At 43.8% G+C, this 16728-nt stretch overlaps 1 protein-coding gene across 2 annotated transcripts; it reads right to left on the minus strand.

Annotated features, from left to right (window-relative positions):
* Positions 1-4856: 4856 nt before the first annotated feature.
* On the minus strand, positions 4857-16470 carry bmf1 (BCL2 modifying factor 1). Of its 2 annotated transcripts, XM_004540776.2 has the most exons (5): positions 16308-16470; positions 14231-14428; positions 13418-13620; positions 9743-9829; positions 4857-8930 (listed from the first exon to the last, which is right to left on the minus strand). In XM_004540776.2, exons 2-5 carry the CDS (start codon positions 14400-14402, stop codon positions 8814-8816), a joined length of 579 nt encoding a protein of 192 aa, XP_004540833.1. In that variant the 5' UTR covers positions 14403-14428; positions 16308-16470; the 3' UTR covers positions 4857-8813. The 2 variants fall into 2 exon arrangements, with proteins under 2 accessions (XP_004540833.1, XP_004540834.1); XM_004540777.2 differs by lacking the exon at positions 9743-9829 and having other exon boundaries at positions 16308-16466.
* Between the last annotated feature and the right edge of the window lie 258 nt (positions 16471-16728).

A 16728-nucleotide genomic window follows, 5' to 3' on the forward strand; every position in this document is an offset into this window, starting at 1 on the left:
ACAACAGCCAGGAGTTTTAAAAAGTGAGAAAATGAGCTAAATGCAATGGCAAAAAAAGCGGGACTGCTTATTTAATTTTCAGCTACCAAGTGTCAATAGATCAATTTTTTACTCGCTCTCCTCTGAGTTTTCATAGGGTGGCCCAGCCGAGAAGGGAGCGAGGAGCAGGGGGAGTGGGGGGGGGATAGATTTTTTTTCTTTTTCTTTCTTTTTTTCAGAAGAGGTCAGCTGTGTTCAGTCACAGCTGACAGAGGGGGGTTGGGGATGGCCGGGAATGGTTGCTGAGTTGCTGCGCCCACAGCATGCCCAGCTGAACCCTGATCCCCCGCCCAACCCCCCCTCTCAGCACAGTGACATGCAACACTGTTGGCTTGCCTGCTTATTCCCATGACAACTGCCTGCCTGAGCACCAGATGTGTGTAAAGAGGGGAGGGGTGGAGGGAGGGTGGTGGAGAAGAGTGGAAAGAGTTTAAATAAAAGTAAAACTGAGACAGTGGCACAGATCTGCTTCTTCTGAGAGGAGTTGGTGTCTTTTTCTATAATCTTTACATGTGTATTTTTAAGCATTCACATCTTTATACTGTTTGCTAACTACACGTATTTAGTCAGCTGATCATCCAAAATGTTGTTTTTCATTTGACACCAAGCAAATTTATGCAGCAGAAAGGAAAGAAAAGCACACTCGCTTATCACTTAGTAATCACTTAGTATCACTTACTAATCTGAAGTGGAGATGTGTGCCTGTAGTGTTTTGGTTTTGGTCACTACTGAAAGAAGCTGAAAGAAGAGGCGTAGGTGTAGTTTTTCTGTTATTGCTGGCTCTCTGTGACGTACTAGATAACGTCTCTGTTGTTCTTATGATACAGAGAAACTTTCCCAGTAAAGTTTTACTGGAAAGAAGACACCTGTCATCAATAAGGCTCGAGTGTTTACAGTCAGAACTAAATGCTAATGCTAATGCTGTGCTAACATTCTCCCAGCAATTAGGATGCTAACAGGCTAACAACGCCATGCAGGAGATATGGCAAAAATTTCATGCTGCTGTTGTTTTTTGTCCAAATGACTTTTTTTTTTTTTTTTAGATAAAAGTAACTGACAAATGATACTGTTACCCATCACTTCCAACTGGACACAAAAACTGGGCAAAGAAACATAACCAAGCTTGCTAGCTAATCGCAACCTCATTAATGTAATTTGAATTTAGCCATTGTTTTCATTTTCTCTGCTCACTCATACAGCACATTCAATTACAACTCAATGTAAAAGAAGCCCACATGTGACCATTAAGTTATTACCCATGTAGTGATGAGATATTTATAGCAGGCTTCAGGCTGAGGGTTGAATCTGTGGCTCATAATACAGAGCAGGTGCCATTAGTGCTAATCTGCTGTTCTCCCTTATGCAGGTATTTTACTGTCCTTGTTACAGGCCACTGAAGTGAAACACAACAGATGTGTTTGAATTCACTGCACGCTGTGGCTTTAGCTCAAATAAAAAATTACTCTTAGGTCTGTCGAGTCAGAGAGCCGGGCAAGCAGGAGTTAACAGCGGAGGCTGGAGTGTTTTGATTGGCTTTGTAGACATAAACAAGAGCCGTACTTGTGTGTGACCACTGGGCCTGACCCTAGAGATAGACGCTTCACTAATGGGCGTCTCTTTCAGCCGGCGGTCCAGCTAGAGGAACAGAGGAGCCATTGTTTGGGCCAGGGAAAGCCAATGCTCTCCCCATTTAAGTGTTGATCCTAGAGGAGCTGAGGTAAACAGCTAGAGAGAGAGAGACTGGGGATATACTTGGAAAACTGCTTCCAATTTACTAAAATATCCATGAAAAAAAAAAGCAACCAACCTCTGCAACCTCCTCTGCAGAGATGGCATTAAGGCCTGCAGTCATATGACTGTTATTCTTTGGCAGCTGCATGTACATTGCACTGTTAATTAATTCTTATTTAGGCATGGAGTTCCTCCACTTAAAGCACATAAGACACAGGATTAAGAGGGGAGTGCTGAACAGTTGTGTATGCTCAACCAACTGTGACTGGAATAGGCGCTGTTGTTCTGTTTTAAACCACATCCTCTGACACACTCATTGCATGCATGTTTTTTTGCGTCAGGGGGGCCACAGACAAGGGAGTTGCTGTGCTACAAGCAGCTAAACAGGTGAGTCAGGTGTCGGGAAACTGTGAAACTGTACCTGGCATGCCTGACAATAGAAGTGCCACGCGTGAAGCCCTGGAGGAGCAGACTGTGCGCCGTCTGCTCTCCTGAAAGAAAGAGCTGGAGAAAAAAAACTTGCACCTTTTGTTTCGGTGTGACTCACTTCACACGTACTTAAACCTTTATCTTGGACAAAATATAGATCTTTAATATAAATGAATGCTCCGTTTCTAAACACTGTGCACACAGACTAGGAATGCACAATTAACTTTGATATTTACATGTGTCAGGAGTAATCAGTCTCTTCCATGACTTCGGGGCATCCATGCTGCGGTGTAATAAATCTGCAGGAGCTGCAGGATTGGCTTTAACCTTTTAGGATATGACTGTAACTCTTTTTCATTTTCTGTCTTCAGTTGTCATGCAGTGCTTGCTTTTCTGCATATGTGCATGTGTGTGAATCAGACAGCCTCTATTAAGAGTGTTTTGGAAGACCCACTGCTCCCACCAAATTAATGACCTAACAGCAGGAGGGATATGATGGGCACAGGCTGCCAAACGCCTGGGCGGATTAAAATACTGGCTGGCCTGAGACACTTCACCAATCTATCAGTGGTTTCTATTTCACAACGCAGAACTACTTAAAGCTCAAGCTTAAGAAAAGAGTGGGAGTGGGTTAAAATAGCAGTTCTCCATTTTTTTGTGTGTCACAGGTCAGATTCTGGCTGCTGTGAAGAGAAAATATTAACAACAGATTTATATGTGAGAGACTTTTTTTTTTTTTTTTTTTTAAATCAATGTCAGCTTATTTCGCAAGAATGTAGTTTCTGTTAAGTCTTACTAAGCCTTTTACTTTCACCTTCAGAGATAAGATTTCTCTTACCATGCTCCCACAGTTTTTACATGCTATGGGCAATTGTACGTGCTAGTGATGGGATTTCCGGCTCTTTTTAGAGAGCCGGCTCTTTCGGCTCCGAACCGGCTCTTCAGGTTGTTTTGTTGCTTTAATTAGTTTATTATTAACAATAATATAAAATTACGCACAAAAGGAATTACTAATGTAAAAAAAAGTGGTTTTATTTATATATGTTTATATATAAATATTTACGGTGGCCCCTAGAGACAAAGCACGTACAAACTACAAAACACAGCTACCTAGATCACTTAAAGTACACAATTGAAAGCATGTGTGTATTGTTTGTGTATTTATACACAAGCACTCATATATATTCAAATAATTTAAAAAAAATGTTCATTTACCTGTTACTACCACACACCAAATCCAGTCGTTGGTACTTGCTGGCTTGTGTAGCCACGAGGTAACAAAAGCTCAACACTGCGCCCAGCATCCTGGAGCACGTCTGCTGTCTTTTTATGTGTTTTGGAGTTTGTACGTGCTTTGTCTGTAGGGGCCACCGTAAATATACTTTTATTTATTCACTCCACATAAAATGTAATAAACAAATCATATAATACAAAAACGAACTATTCCCAGTTCAACTTATAACTATTCAAATTTTCAGCTTTTTCCTTTTAAACAAATTAAAAATGAAACAACACAAAACACTCCAAACCACAACACAATTAAATATAAATTATAATATGAAAACAAAAAGAACATGCATATTCTCTGTCATATGGACCTGCATGAATAAACTTTCTGAATCCTTTATCATCTGCAACTGAAAATAGTTGTGGATGATTACTATACCTTTCTAATGTGAGTTGTTGTCCCTGGCTCTCTCTCTCTCTCCCTCCCGCTCTGTTCCTGAGCTACTGAGAGTGTAACTACCGCCCCCCGCCCCCTCTGCCCAGCGCAAGCACAAGGCTCGCGTGCGGAGTGACGCGGTAAAAAAGTGAGAGAGAGAGGGTGAGAGAAAGAAATATAGCCCCCCCTGCTCGCAATAAGGAGCCGGCTCGCGTCGTTCACGTCAAAGAGCCGGCCCTAAGAGCCATTTCGTTCCCGACCGACACATCACTAGTACGTGCCCTGAGAGGTCAAATGCACTGCAAGAAAACTGCAACATGCAACATTCACTTTTTTCTATGCTTTTAAGTGCTTTCTAACTAACAGTCACCCACCACTGGATGCACTGGAGAGCAACTTGAGGTTTGCATCTTGCCCACAGATATGTAGGGGGAGCCCGGGATTGAACCACCAACCTCACGATCAGCAGATAACCTGCTCTAAATCCTGAGCTACAGACACCCAAAAGAAAGCAGAAATATATAGAAAATATAAATAGAAAACTGCTGCAAAAACACAACGTGTGAATAAAACACAATGTTAAAAGACAATCAGGCATAGAACAAAACAAGTGTCTTTGAGGAGACAATAATGTGACGGAACAGCTGCGGAAAATATGCGAAGGATCGCGCAGAGACACGGAGGGTGTTAGGAGTAAGAAAAACATGCAAAACAATGTATGTTATAATCGCATGATTCGTATAAAACTAATGTACCTGCTATTAGCTGTTTACTGTTAGCTTGTCACTTCTGCAGCTGCACTTTATTGTCTCCCCCAAAACACTTTTGTTTTCTCGATTTCCTTTGTGTTTTGTACTTTTTTTTGTTTGCTTTCTGTTCTTACGCTGCAGAACGTTTGACCTCACAGGCCACCGTACATTCGCCTTTAAAACAAACGGATGTTAAGCCTCCGACGCTGCGGGTGACCTGCAAACATAAACGTGACTCGAGTAGACACCTTCAATAAAATTTTATTGAAAAAAGTACCAATAAGCAACAAGAAATCCAGAAGAAAAAAAAAGGATTTGTAGAGCAAAGCTCCGCATGTACAGCATATTGCACTACATAACAAATTGTCTTTACTTCCATTATTATATCAACAACCAAAAAAAGAAAAAAATGTATATAAACATAAAAATGAGTGCACAGTAGAGTCTCGAAAACACACAATCAATGTTACAAAAATGCTACATGTTCGCTGGGTCTCATTTCTTGGTATACAGAGAGTGTGTGATAATCAAGACTTCATTGAAACTGAGCAGTTAAAGGCATATTCCAGGGTTTTTTCTTTCTTTCTTTTTTTGTCTTGTTTTTTAAATCTTTTTTAGAAATACATTTACACTTTATCAGTTCTGTAAAAAGAAAGGACAGTTTCATGGTTACGAGCTCATGAGCAAAATCAACCGCAACCATGAATTCATTTGGTTTTGTGTATACAGGACAGTAAGATGTGCAAGGAATGTCGCAAGCTCATTTGTCTTTAAAAAAAACAAACAAAAAACCCAAAATGCTCTTGATCTCATTGACTTCAAAAAGGATCACACTGGTATTAAAAGTCATTTTACAAGCGTGAAGTGTCCTTATAAAAGCAGACCCCTTTTCTTAAGAAAATACAATTTAAAAAAAAGAACGTTAAGAAAAACCACGAAGAAGAAATGTTATTACTTATAAAAATTCAAAACTTTCCTCAAAGGAAAAAAAAACTTCAAATTTATATAAAGTGGACTACAAAATTCAAGACACTGACGGTTTCAATAAAATACGCATGTCTCTTTCTCACTGTCTCTCTTGGGATTTTCTGCGCTCACGTATGCCGTTTGAGGCTCGGGAACCTCATTCTAACAAAACTATACAGGGCACCACGGTGGCTTGTTTCCCTTTCCAATAAATCAAACCGGGCCATCGCACCCGAGCCTACTTGCTCGCTGCACTGAACACGCCTGACACGTGGCGAGATCAACTGAGGAGAACAAATCAGAGTAAATACTATACATCAACACTCAACAGATAAGAAACCTAAGGGATTTACATATACAAAGTACTTTCCAGTGCATACTGATTACAACACAATGATTAAGATTAAAGAATTGAACACATACGAGTAAACTGACGCCCTGTGACTTGAGGAAGAAGGCAACCTTTTTGTGTCTAATGTCATGTCTGCCGTTACTTGTTATGAGGGAGAGGTCGTGTGGGAAGGCGTCATTTTTGGAAGGTGGAATTTTGAGTATCAAACACTCATCTGCAGTCTGTAGTTTTCTTCTTTGTGAAGAGCAGCAGCTGTACTTATGTTTGCTCGGTTTAGATGATTGGCTTAGCAGTGACACCTGCCGCCACTTAAAAAGTAATCGTAACTACACGTTTACAGTAGTTGTTCTAAAGGTGAAGACGGCGTAACGATCGCCAACCTGCTCTCCACAGAGCCAAACAGCCGAAGCGTATAGAAGTCCGGAGACCAAAATAGAAAAAAGGAAAACAATGAAGTAATTGCACACACAGGTGTATACAGTAGAAATGGGCAAATACACTGAAATAAATAAAAGAAGAAGAAAGAAAAATAAATTACAAAGAAAGTGAACCGATGAACAACAACCATGTAATGAAGGAGCAGCACAAAGAGGAAGTCAAGAGCTGATGGTGAGACGGGGAGCTACACGGACTGGCTCAGCGTTCACGATCCGCAGGAAACTACAACCACAACCACATTCAGTGCACCTCGCACCACCTATGACTACTACGCTCAGTAGCTCCGTCCCCACCACAGCCAGCAAGTCAGCCTCAAACTCCTCAGTCGAACGGTACCTTTAAGAAGCGTGTGCTGAGAAAGTTGGCCGAGATCTAGGTTAAAATGGAGATGGGAGAAGCGACAACACCTCGAGGGGGTTTCGTCACGTATTAATCGGCGAGAACAGCTCTTCTTCTAACCATGTAACAGATTCTCAAGGTTACCAGTAGCCCACAAAAGTCTGTCCCTGAGACATCTTGAGAAAAAAACAAAAAAAAGCCCAACAACAAAAAAGAGAAAGAACCTAATCGTCATGCAGTGATAAACTTGACACATTGTAAGGAGCATGTAATTACAGACCCCTGATATGTACTGCTCCTTGGGTCCAAAAGTTGGCCTGGGTTCAGCAATGAAAGAAGAGTAAAACAAAACAACAAACAGCATCTTTGACAGTGTCTTTAAACATATTCATATTTCAACAATAATTACAGTCTTTTTCACTTTTTCTTTTCTGTTTTTTGTCCATTTCAGAGACTGCCCGTCTGCTGAGTCAGTGGTGATTATATGTGCTCAAACATCCCAAATCTGGATCTCAGCACCAACGACAATATTTATACCCCATAAAAGGTGGCCTGAGAGATTTTGTTTTACGCACTGGGTTCGGCATATTGTTTCGATGTTCTGAAGATACAGCGGGGCCGTGAAAAAAACAAAACAAAAAATCAAAACCTTTTTAACCGAGCCAACGTGTCTCTCTCCAACTCTTCAGTGTGGTCTGAAAAACTGCGTGAGCGATCTTTCGAGAAGTGTCATCCAGATTGTGTTCAGTCAGGCCTCAACACTGAGGCACGTCTCAAGACAATGCGAATGGATAAATGTGAAATGCGGTGGTAAGGAAACAGGTGGTAAATGAAAAAAACAAATAAACAAACCAAAAAAAATCAACCTTCATACGAGACAGAGGTTAGCTTGTCAACATTCGGATCTTTTGAAGGGTGGTATAGTGCAAAAACAGTGGATCCACAGCTCCACTTCAAGGGCATGGAGGTCTGAAAACAATCAAATGAAAAAAAAACATTGGAAAAACCCCCCAAAAGGGAATATCAGAGTAATATACTGGGAACAAGGGTCAAGTGAAATGAATAAAACAGCTGGTTTAGGTGTTACGATATCTGCAACAACGTGATTGACTTGTGTTCTAATATAGTGCAAGACCTCTAATAGTTGTTTACATGCGTGCAAGAGTCGGCACGTTGACGTGCGCTACATGTCAGATGTCATTTGCCCCCCGATATGTTGCAGGAAAAAGGCTAAAATGACAAGTAAACCCAGTAAAAACCCAGGTTAAGTGAAAGGATTTTAACAATAACAACACAAGATGTCCAAGTGCACATGCCTTGTTTTCCTTTTTGATGTCTGGCAAGTTTGCATGCAGTCACCTGGCTTGTTTGACCAGACGGTGACGTTAAGAAGCGCAGACTCCACCCAGAGAGTCAGCAGACCCAAACATCTGACATGTATCGCGTGACTCTCTTTGCATATTAAGATGACATATCACCGTGCGCTCACTTTCACACGCGCGGTGTTCCCAGTATTTCTGAACAATACCAAGAGGTCGTGTTCAAAGAAAACCAAGGAGGGACAAAAGACAAACTGAAAGTAAAAAAAAAAAATGAAGAAAACATAAATGTTCCACTGAGGTGAGGTGCAAAATGCTTTTGTTCTGAGAAGTCGCCTCTTTGGAAGTTAGTAAAAATCGACTTGACTGGTCACCTGGGAAACTTCCTCTGCGTTTTCTTTCACTTCCTAACCATCTTCTCTTGCCTGTCAAAACTGCTCAATACTCATTCTGGCAGAAGACACTGAATAAGGCATTCCCAGGTTCTGTGAGAGGTCATTAAAGTGAACAAGAACAATGTACTGTACAAAACCACTACACCACAGGTATGCCAAAAAAAAAGAAAGAACATTGCCCATTAGTGGAATCTCAGAGCAACATGGCATCTTCTTTGAAGGAAAAAAACAACAAAAAACCCCCAAAACACAACCTGGTATAAAAGTTGGTTGTCTCCGTCCCGCGGTGACCTCAATTGTTTTCTCCCCAAACAGACCCGTGTTAGATTAGACAGTGCCAGTAGGAGTCCAGTTCCTCACAGAGATGAATGAAAAACGGGGGACAAGGTCGCCTCACCTCCGTCCTCCACCCCCTCCTCCGGCTATGAACCCCCTATCAAACAGAAGGCTGAGAATGGCCGCGGCCAGGCGCCACCACATCGGCCCCTGGTTCCTTTGGTTTCGGTGATACTGAAACAAAAACAAGACAAAACGCACAACAGTTAGAAACTCAAAACACAGCACCAGACGCAGCCATTATTTGGGGTTCGCGTCGTGTTTATGTTGTCGGCGACCGACGCCAATTCACAGCGAGCATAAAACGTAACGAGACGCCGATATTTTCAGGGCACTCCGCTCCGCTTCCCAGCGATGCTTAGCAGAGAGGATTCCCTTTGTGTGCAGGATCCTTTACGCGAGCCGGGCTTTCCCTACAGACATTCCTAGCCATAAACACATTTATCGCACGGTCACACTTTTTTTTATTCTAATCTTCCTGGCACAGACTAGCAGCCAGCAGCTCAGGAGGAGACTCTCTCAGGTTTGCGAGCCAATTGGATTGTGTGCGATTAGGAGGATAATGCTATCTCTGCCATTGAGAAGCTGAGATAAGATAATTGCACCAAATGGGATTAGAGGGCTCTTGATGAGAGGCAGGGAGTCTGTGGAAAAACACACGTGTCTGCACGAGAGGGCTACAGTAGTTGAAGATCTCATGCCCCGGACGGAAGGCAGACTCCGCTACACCTGATAGTTCCGAGGCTATTTTCAGACCAAGAGGGCCGTAAACTGAAAACAACTGGGGGGCGGGGTTAAGATTACTTTTTCAAAACAATGCATGAAAGTGTACTACGTTGTCTTGATAACATTGTATTACTGTTTAGAAAAGCCAAAATATCCTAAGGCAGCGATTAGATACGCCATATTTGCACGACTAGTGTCCAAACCTTGACCTAGTTAACAGTCAAGAACTGCCACTGTGATAAGCCTCTGGGTTTCCATACCGTTATCACACTGTGGTGAACTTTGCAGGGTGTTGCATAAGCTTCAGCAGTTTCCAGCCAGCATGTTTGTATTCTACTTGCTTTCACCTGAAAAAAGAGGTAAAAACGCTACGGTAAACACAACCAGGAAGCTGTTTGTTTCATTATGACATGTCTAAATTTTGCCCTGGAGATATTTTGATAAGTATATAATAATAGTGTAATGTCTACTTCGAATAAACAAAGGGGGTATTTATTAGAAAGCACAAAATGTTGCATCGCTGGAAGCCGCCATGCTTGAAGTCTTGTAGTTTATTAAGTTACACAAGGCCGGCTCTGCCATGAAAGGAAGGGGGGCGGGGGGGGGGGGGGGGGGGGGGGGGATGCAGGTATGCAATTATATCAATACTGTATGTCAATATTTAACGACAGAGGATTTTTCTGTCAGAGCGTAAATCTCAAAATGAGTCAAGTTCCATGAGAAGCGAATTCGTCTTTACAGTCCAAACCAGAATGCCCCCTGTGACCTTTCACCCTCCATTCCATCAAGCTAGACACAAAGAAAGTGAGAGAATAAAAAACAGCAAGAGTGACAAAAGGAGGTGTGCAGGCCTGCTGCAAGTTAGTCATGAGTCACGACACCAACTGTCAAAATGAGGCTCTAAATTTAGCCAGCGATAGAGAAGCAGAGTGGAGCCAGATTCCCTATGTCGTCACGCTGACACCAGCCTGATGTGCTTTATCAGTGCAAGCTGTCTGTCAAGCCAGCTGCTCGCAAGCTCTGCCTTATCGCTTGAGCAAACAGGCCAGCCTCTGCAGCGAGAATCCCCGCGTTGTTCATATCGGCGAGCGGAGAAGGGCCGAGTATCATGCGAACATAGCGGTTGCATGAGTTAATAGGCAACAGCACAAACAGACGTTCCCGTCAACACAAATAATCAGAGAACAATGAAAGAAAAGTAAATACCATTTGTCATTGCTCCCAGCACCACTTTCCTCCCTCCCCTTCCACAAGTGCTGAAAGGAGAGAGTGCCGTGCCCTCACTGGAACAGTGACGAGATAAAGCGACAACCGCTGCGTGTAAGTGTGCAGGCGCGCACACGGAGGAGATATTCAACCCTGCTTTCAACACCTCCTATCGAAAGGAAAGCACCAGGAGTCGTCTCCCTTAAAAAAACATGGGGATGAAACCCAACTCTGCTCCTTGCCCTGCGCAGGCTGAAGCAGTCTTCCTGCCATTGTGAATGCCATTATTGCTGTGTCTCAAATGGCAGGCCCGGCTAATGTCAGCCATCCCTCTGGGGACCTTAGAGTCCCCTCCAGCACTTTCTGACTGAGGAGCAATTTATCTGTCAGCATCCGCCAGCACTCCCTCCGCCACCTAATCCCTCCTTTCGCCAGGGGCCACGGGCTCCCATGGAGAGAGCACCGGCAGCCACGTTGCACCAAAATCCATCAAAAACGATGGCAGTCGAAGGCATTTAGATTGCTCTGGGACAAGTGTCTGCGCTGAATAACTCGCCTACTGACAGGAGCAACAGGAACGAGACCTGGCAAACAGTACCGCTATTATCCAGCGAGTTTTTCTTTTTTTTTTTGTGCTAACTGCCAAACCGTGCGATACTGAGAAGTGAGAGACGGCAAAAGAGCAGAAAGCAGAAAAACAAGTATGGGTGTATTCATGCATGAGCATGTACACATGCACGCACAATACAATAACTTGCACAACCAGAACCAGAAATAGTAATTACAGAGGCTTCAGTGGAATCACGCATCCAAAACCACACTTAAGTGTTTGAGTTGTAAAAACATCCCTCAATAACAGCAAACCACGAAGACACTTAGCACAGTAGCAGAAGCACAGCCATGCTCGGAGAACAAAAGAAAAAAAAAACTTTTTTTTTTTGGCCTTTATCAAATATTCACTATCTAGGCATATGTGTCTTCAGGATATGACTTTACAGGATGGTTTTCACTCTGACTGTCCTCTCTGCTGTTTACTCAACCAGCAAAGTGAGCACAAACCACTTCCTCATCTCTTGACCCAGGCCTGCCTCCGATGTGCGTCAGTAGATCCTGGTCGCACACATAGCAACCCTCCTGTCTGACCGTCTGTGTGTGTGTCTGCCCGTGTCACAATACATGAGTCATGCTGCGGCGGTATAAATAACATCTGCTTGATAAAGTGCATGAGAAAAATCAGAAGCTGTCTCATAGGTTAGAGTCTAAATTTAAAAAGAAAAAAAGATTATATATATATACATGTACATATTTTTATGTGCACGGGTCATCCCATTTCCCCACAGGGAGTTTTTAAGACAGCTTAGGACAGTTGTTATTTGATCATGTGAAGTTCAATTTCCATTCTCCATCCCCCCCGTATACATCCTTAAACCATCATTATTATGGATCTCACCTCCGCAGTCTGCCTATGACTGAGAAAACTTATTTTTTGGGTGTGTGTGTGTGTGTGTCTCCTGTGGCTGCGCCTCGCAAAGGGAAGGGGCTGCCTTGAGACTCCCTGGAACCACAGCTGTTCCCCTCTGGGCTCACGTGGGGAGCTTCGGGTTACAACATGTTTACCTACTTCTACCACTTCTGCTTTTTTTCCTGGATGTATCAGCATGCGTGCATGTGTGCGTGTATAAATGTGTGAAATAAATATGTGTGTAAAGACTGTTAACCACCTGTGCAACAAAAGTACTTGCACTTTGCAGGAAATCTCCCTGGAGGGGGGGGGGGGGGGGGGGTCTGTGCATATTTTGTGCATATTTAAAGACAAAGAAATAAAAGCATGTCACAGGTTTTACAGCACACCCAAACAGCAGTGATATGCCGATACAGTGGACACTGTCGCTGTGACCACCGTGTGTTGTTTGAGTGCAGGCATCCTCCACACCAACAGCCTTCAGAGCACATTAAGGAAACAGGGGAAAAGAGAGAGAAATAAACAGGAAGAGGAGGCAGGGGAAGGGGGTGGGGTGGGAGTGTGTGTGGGGGGGGGGGGGGGGTGAAGGGCTGTCCTCGTTCTGAAATGTCTTTGGCTTGAGGGAAAAGAGGGGCAGAGGGGGTGGGGGTTAGGTACTGGGGTAAAGTTCTGCATGTGTATAGCCTCTCCAAAACAAATATAAAGCGAGCACCGTAATAGAGAAGAAACTTTTGACCCACAATTAATCTCTGTCAGATCAAAATGAGATCCAAATATTGATTTAAAAAGAGCAAAAAAAAAGGTTTGTGGATGATGTGGCTAATGTGTGGACTTAACTTTTCCCTGCTCCGACTTTATAAACACTTAACCTGTGGTGCTTATTCGCACACGGACACAAGTTTCGTCTCTAGTTTGATGGCAGCAAATTTAACTTTACGCTTTATGGAGTCTTTTGTTTCTTATATTGTTGACAGAACATTGGCGTATCTTCCTGGCTTTACTGCTCTCATCTCACTGGCTCAGATAGGACACATAGAGACTATCTGACAAAAACAACAACAAAAAAAAAACAATATAGGTGTATTTGCCTGTTATCAGGCACAGGGAGCAATCTGCAATTTAGTCAAATTTGAAAACTGTCAAAAGAATCGGGTTGCCCTCCACACTTAATGTGAGGCACTAAAAGCATGCTTGTTTCACTACCATTCGGCACCACCGTTTGTCTCCCAGTATTGCACAATCAGCCGAACGCATCCATCCTCCTCACCAGTTGCAGGCGTTCCCAGTGAAACTGGTCTCCTATGAGCTGGAGTTTCTGTCCAATGCAGGCCTCCACGCTGCGAGCCGCGGGTCGCTGGCGGGGCAGGCGCTCCATGCTGTTTTGCTGCTCCGTGCTTCCTTGTCGACTCGCTCTGTGATCCCCGACGAGCTCGAAGCGTGCCGGGAAGTGCAATCGAAAACCTGCGTTACCTGTCGAGTGTCAGGACTCATGCTTATTATTTTGTAAACAACACGTGCTCAGCAAAATAATCTCAATACAGCAATGACGCCGAGCGTGCCAGTCTTTTACACACAGGTAAGGAGATCCGAACGCGCCTTTCAGAAAACAGGTTGCTCAGCTATATATCCACAGTTTACCCAGCTGTGATTATTCCTTTGTCTTTTTTAATGACCTTTAATAGTTTCACAAAATAAACCCACATGACTAGTAGTTATAGAGCTCCTCTGGAATGGTTACTTGTTTATGGCACCAGAGTTATTGCTGTCACTGATAATCAGCTCTCTGAAGAGTTGCTGCACAGGTGAGCACTTCTGTCACATCCTTTCAGTCACAATGCCAGTCTGGCGCCTTTTGAATAGCAAAGCAGCTGGGTACACTGCATACAGACCATAAAAGTGAATGTGATGACGACTATGAGGCGCCAGAGGTGAGATCAGCGCAGTAACGCTGTTAACCATCCCTCACGGTGAGTCTCGCATTGTGCTCTCGTGCGTCGGTTTTATAACACCGGTTATCACGCACAAGGCAGTGTTCCCTTTTCCTCCCCTCTTTTGAAATATGGTATGTTGTCAGCCTCACCGTAGAAGAGTGGTCTGGGCTCCTCTGCGACTCCACAGGGCAGCATGCCGTTGTTTGGTACCAGGGCAGGACCGGGTGTCTGTGTGCCTCGATGTTCACACTTTATCTCCCTGAATGTGGTGCGCCAACAGTTGGCTTTTGGCTCAAACACATCGTCCTCCTCATCGTCCATACGGGGTGCGCTTTGAAACGAGCAGCCTTAAAAGTAACGTGACAGGAAAAGAACAAAGGAAAGGTTAAAGCCGAACACGTGTAGTTCATCTTCCAGCGGGGCACGGCGTCCCAAGTTCCCTTCGCTAATGAATCCAACCTTGGAGAAATCCACACTAAGAGCTGATGAGATGATCTCAGACACATTCATTAGTCGTTCCTTCCTCCAAAGCATTCATTATCATTATAGACAACCTGTCTGGCCTATAATGAGTGCCCTCAAATCAATAAAACCACAGTGGATAAGTTGGGGAAGAGAAAATGAGCAAACGGTCTGCCTTAATTTGTGGCAAAGATCTCAGTGCTTATTTAGACAAATAGCTCTGCTCAACTCAGTGATGAAACCACATAATTCACTGTGGTTAGGCAAGTCAGTTGAGCCACAGATACATTTAAAGGACTTTGCTGCCTAGATTAAATAAGAGGTAGATTATCTTTTGTCTGTGCTAAGCACATGGATGGGGGTTTCAATAACAGTCCCATAATTACTAACTTTGCTAATAGTTGGTATTTTAACAGTACTGCTGCACCGTATGTATATAAATATGAAAGTTATATAGATATTAGAGCAGATATTTGATGCCAATAATAAAATGCCTCATTATGATTCATCATACCCAATTTACCGCAGTGTGGCAAGAATCTCAAGGAGCACTTGGCAAACTCTCCAGAGTCAATACTAGACTGCACTCAACTCTACAGTGGGTCAAACAGTCATCAAAATACGGGTGAAATTCAAGTTGGCCTCACTGGCAAAACTCAAAGTCACCACTGCAGTTGTATTACGGGGTTAGACTACTACCACACTTCCAAATTAGGATCCACAGCAAAAGGGTAATGACAGTCTTTGAGGATAATCCTACGCCACTCTCCCTTCCCTGGTCTGTCAGCCTGCCAAGCTCCCGGAGAAAGGAGTTTTCATTTCTTCACCCAGCATAAGCAGATTGGCCTGGCTCTAGCATGCCCAGACCTCACGATATACTGTGTGCGTTCACAATAAACCCTGTGTGTAAAACCACTTAATGCTTTGTTTTGACAAACACACCGAAAGAACATGTGCGTGTGTGTGTGTGTGTGAGAGAAAACCTTAGGTTCAACTTCCAGATACACAGGCTTGCTGTCTGTGCTGCTCTACTGACCAGGCAGTGAGCTGCATGTTTGTGTCAGACAGTAGCTCCCCCTGCTGCAGACAAATTAACAAAGGGGAAGGAGGGAAAGATGCGGTGGTGGCGAGGGAGCTCTGTTATTGACACAGTTTCAATCCAACGGCTTTAAGAGCCTTCCACCACGCAGTATCGGCTTTATGTAACATTACTCACACCGAGAAATGAAGCCTTCTCACGCTCAAGCTCGGCCACACTTTTATAACATATAGAAATAAAGCAGAGCGCGTTTTAAACCGACATTTGACCGAAAAGACATGCAAAAATACAGCTTGAGTGGCGTGAAATAAAGACAAGCGTGGGCATATGTGTAATACGCTGATTCATTTCATTATAGGAAGAAAACAGTCGTTACTGCGTTTTAACAGAGCACCCGGGGACGCACTCGGCGCCCCGCGGTCTGAAGTCCATTCACCAAGCCGGGCTGAGCAAACCGGGAAAGCCGGTGTAATTCAAATCTGCGCTGGGTGAATGACAGGCAGCACATTTAACCGCGTTTATGAGCAGACAAGCCCGGTGGTTATGTGCAGTAACATAGGGCGAATGAATGCAGACGCGAATGGAAGGCAGCGGCACGTTGCGCTGTCGGTTCTTATTTTTAAGGACGCGCATGTTACCTGATGTAATCAGCTCGCTCCGGTGGACAGAGTGTGCCCTGGACGAGGACATTTAACAGCGTTTAAAAGTGTCTCCCGTGAACTTACCACACAGATCGGCTTCGCTGTAACGACTGTCCTATAACCGGAAAACAAAAAGAAAACAAAAGAAAAAAGCCTAAGAGTTCAGAATCCCGCTGAGTCAAACGACTTTAGTCCTTATCGCCTCCACGACTACTTCCATTCTGCGAGGAAAAGCGCTAGCAGCCTATGTCTTTGCAGGCATGTCAGCTGACTCCGCCAACGGGGCGTGGCGCGAAAAATTAGTAAACAAACCCTCTTTAAAGAGGCTTGCTTTCCCTCCGGCACACTTGCACTGCTTCCAAGCGAAGAAAGCATATCCCTTTAAGAGCCGGCTACATATGGGTGCTGCAACCAATAGCCGACTTTGTTGTTACCCGGCCTTCTCGGTCGTGTAATCAGACACGTGGAAGGGGAAATTCCCCAGAGCACGAGACCGCTTTCTCGC

The sequence above is a fragment of the Maylandia zebra genome, linkage group LG19 (assembly GCF_041146795.1).
Source record: "Maylandia zebra isolate NMK-2024a linkage group LG19, Mzebra_GT3a, whole genome shotgun sequence".
Classification (NCBI taxonomy): Eukaryota; Metazoa; Chordata; class Actinopteri; order Cichliformes; family Cichlidae; genus Maylandia; species Maylandia zebra.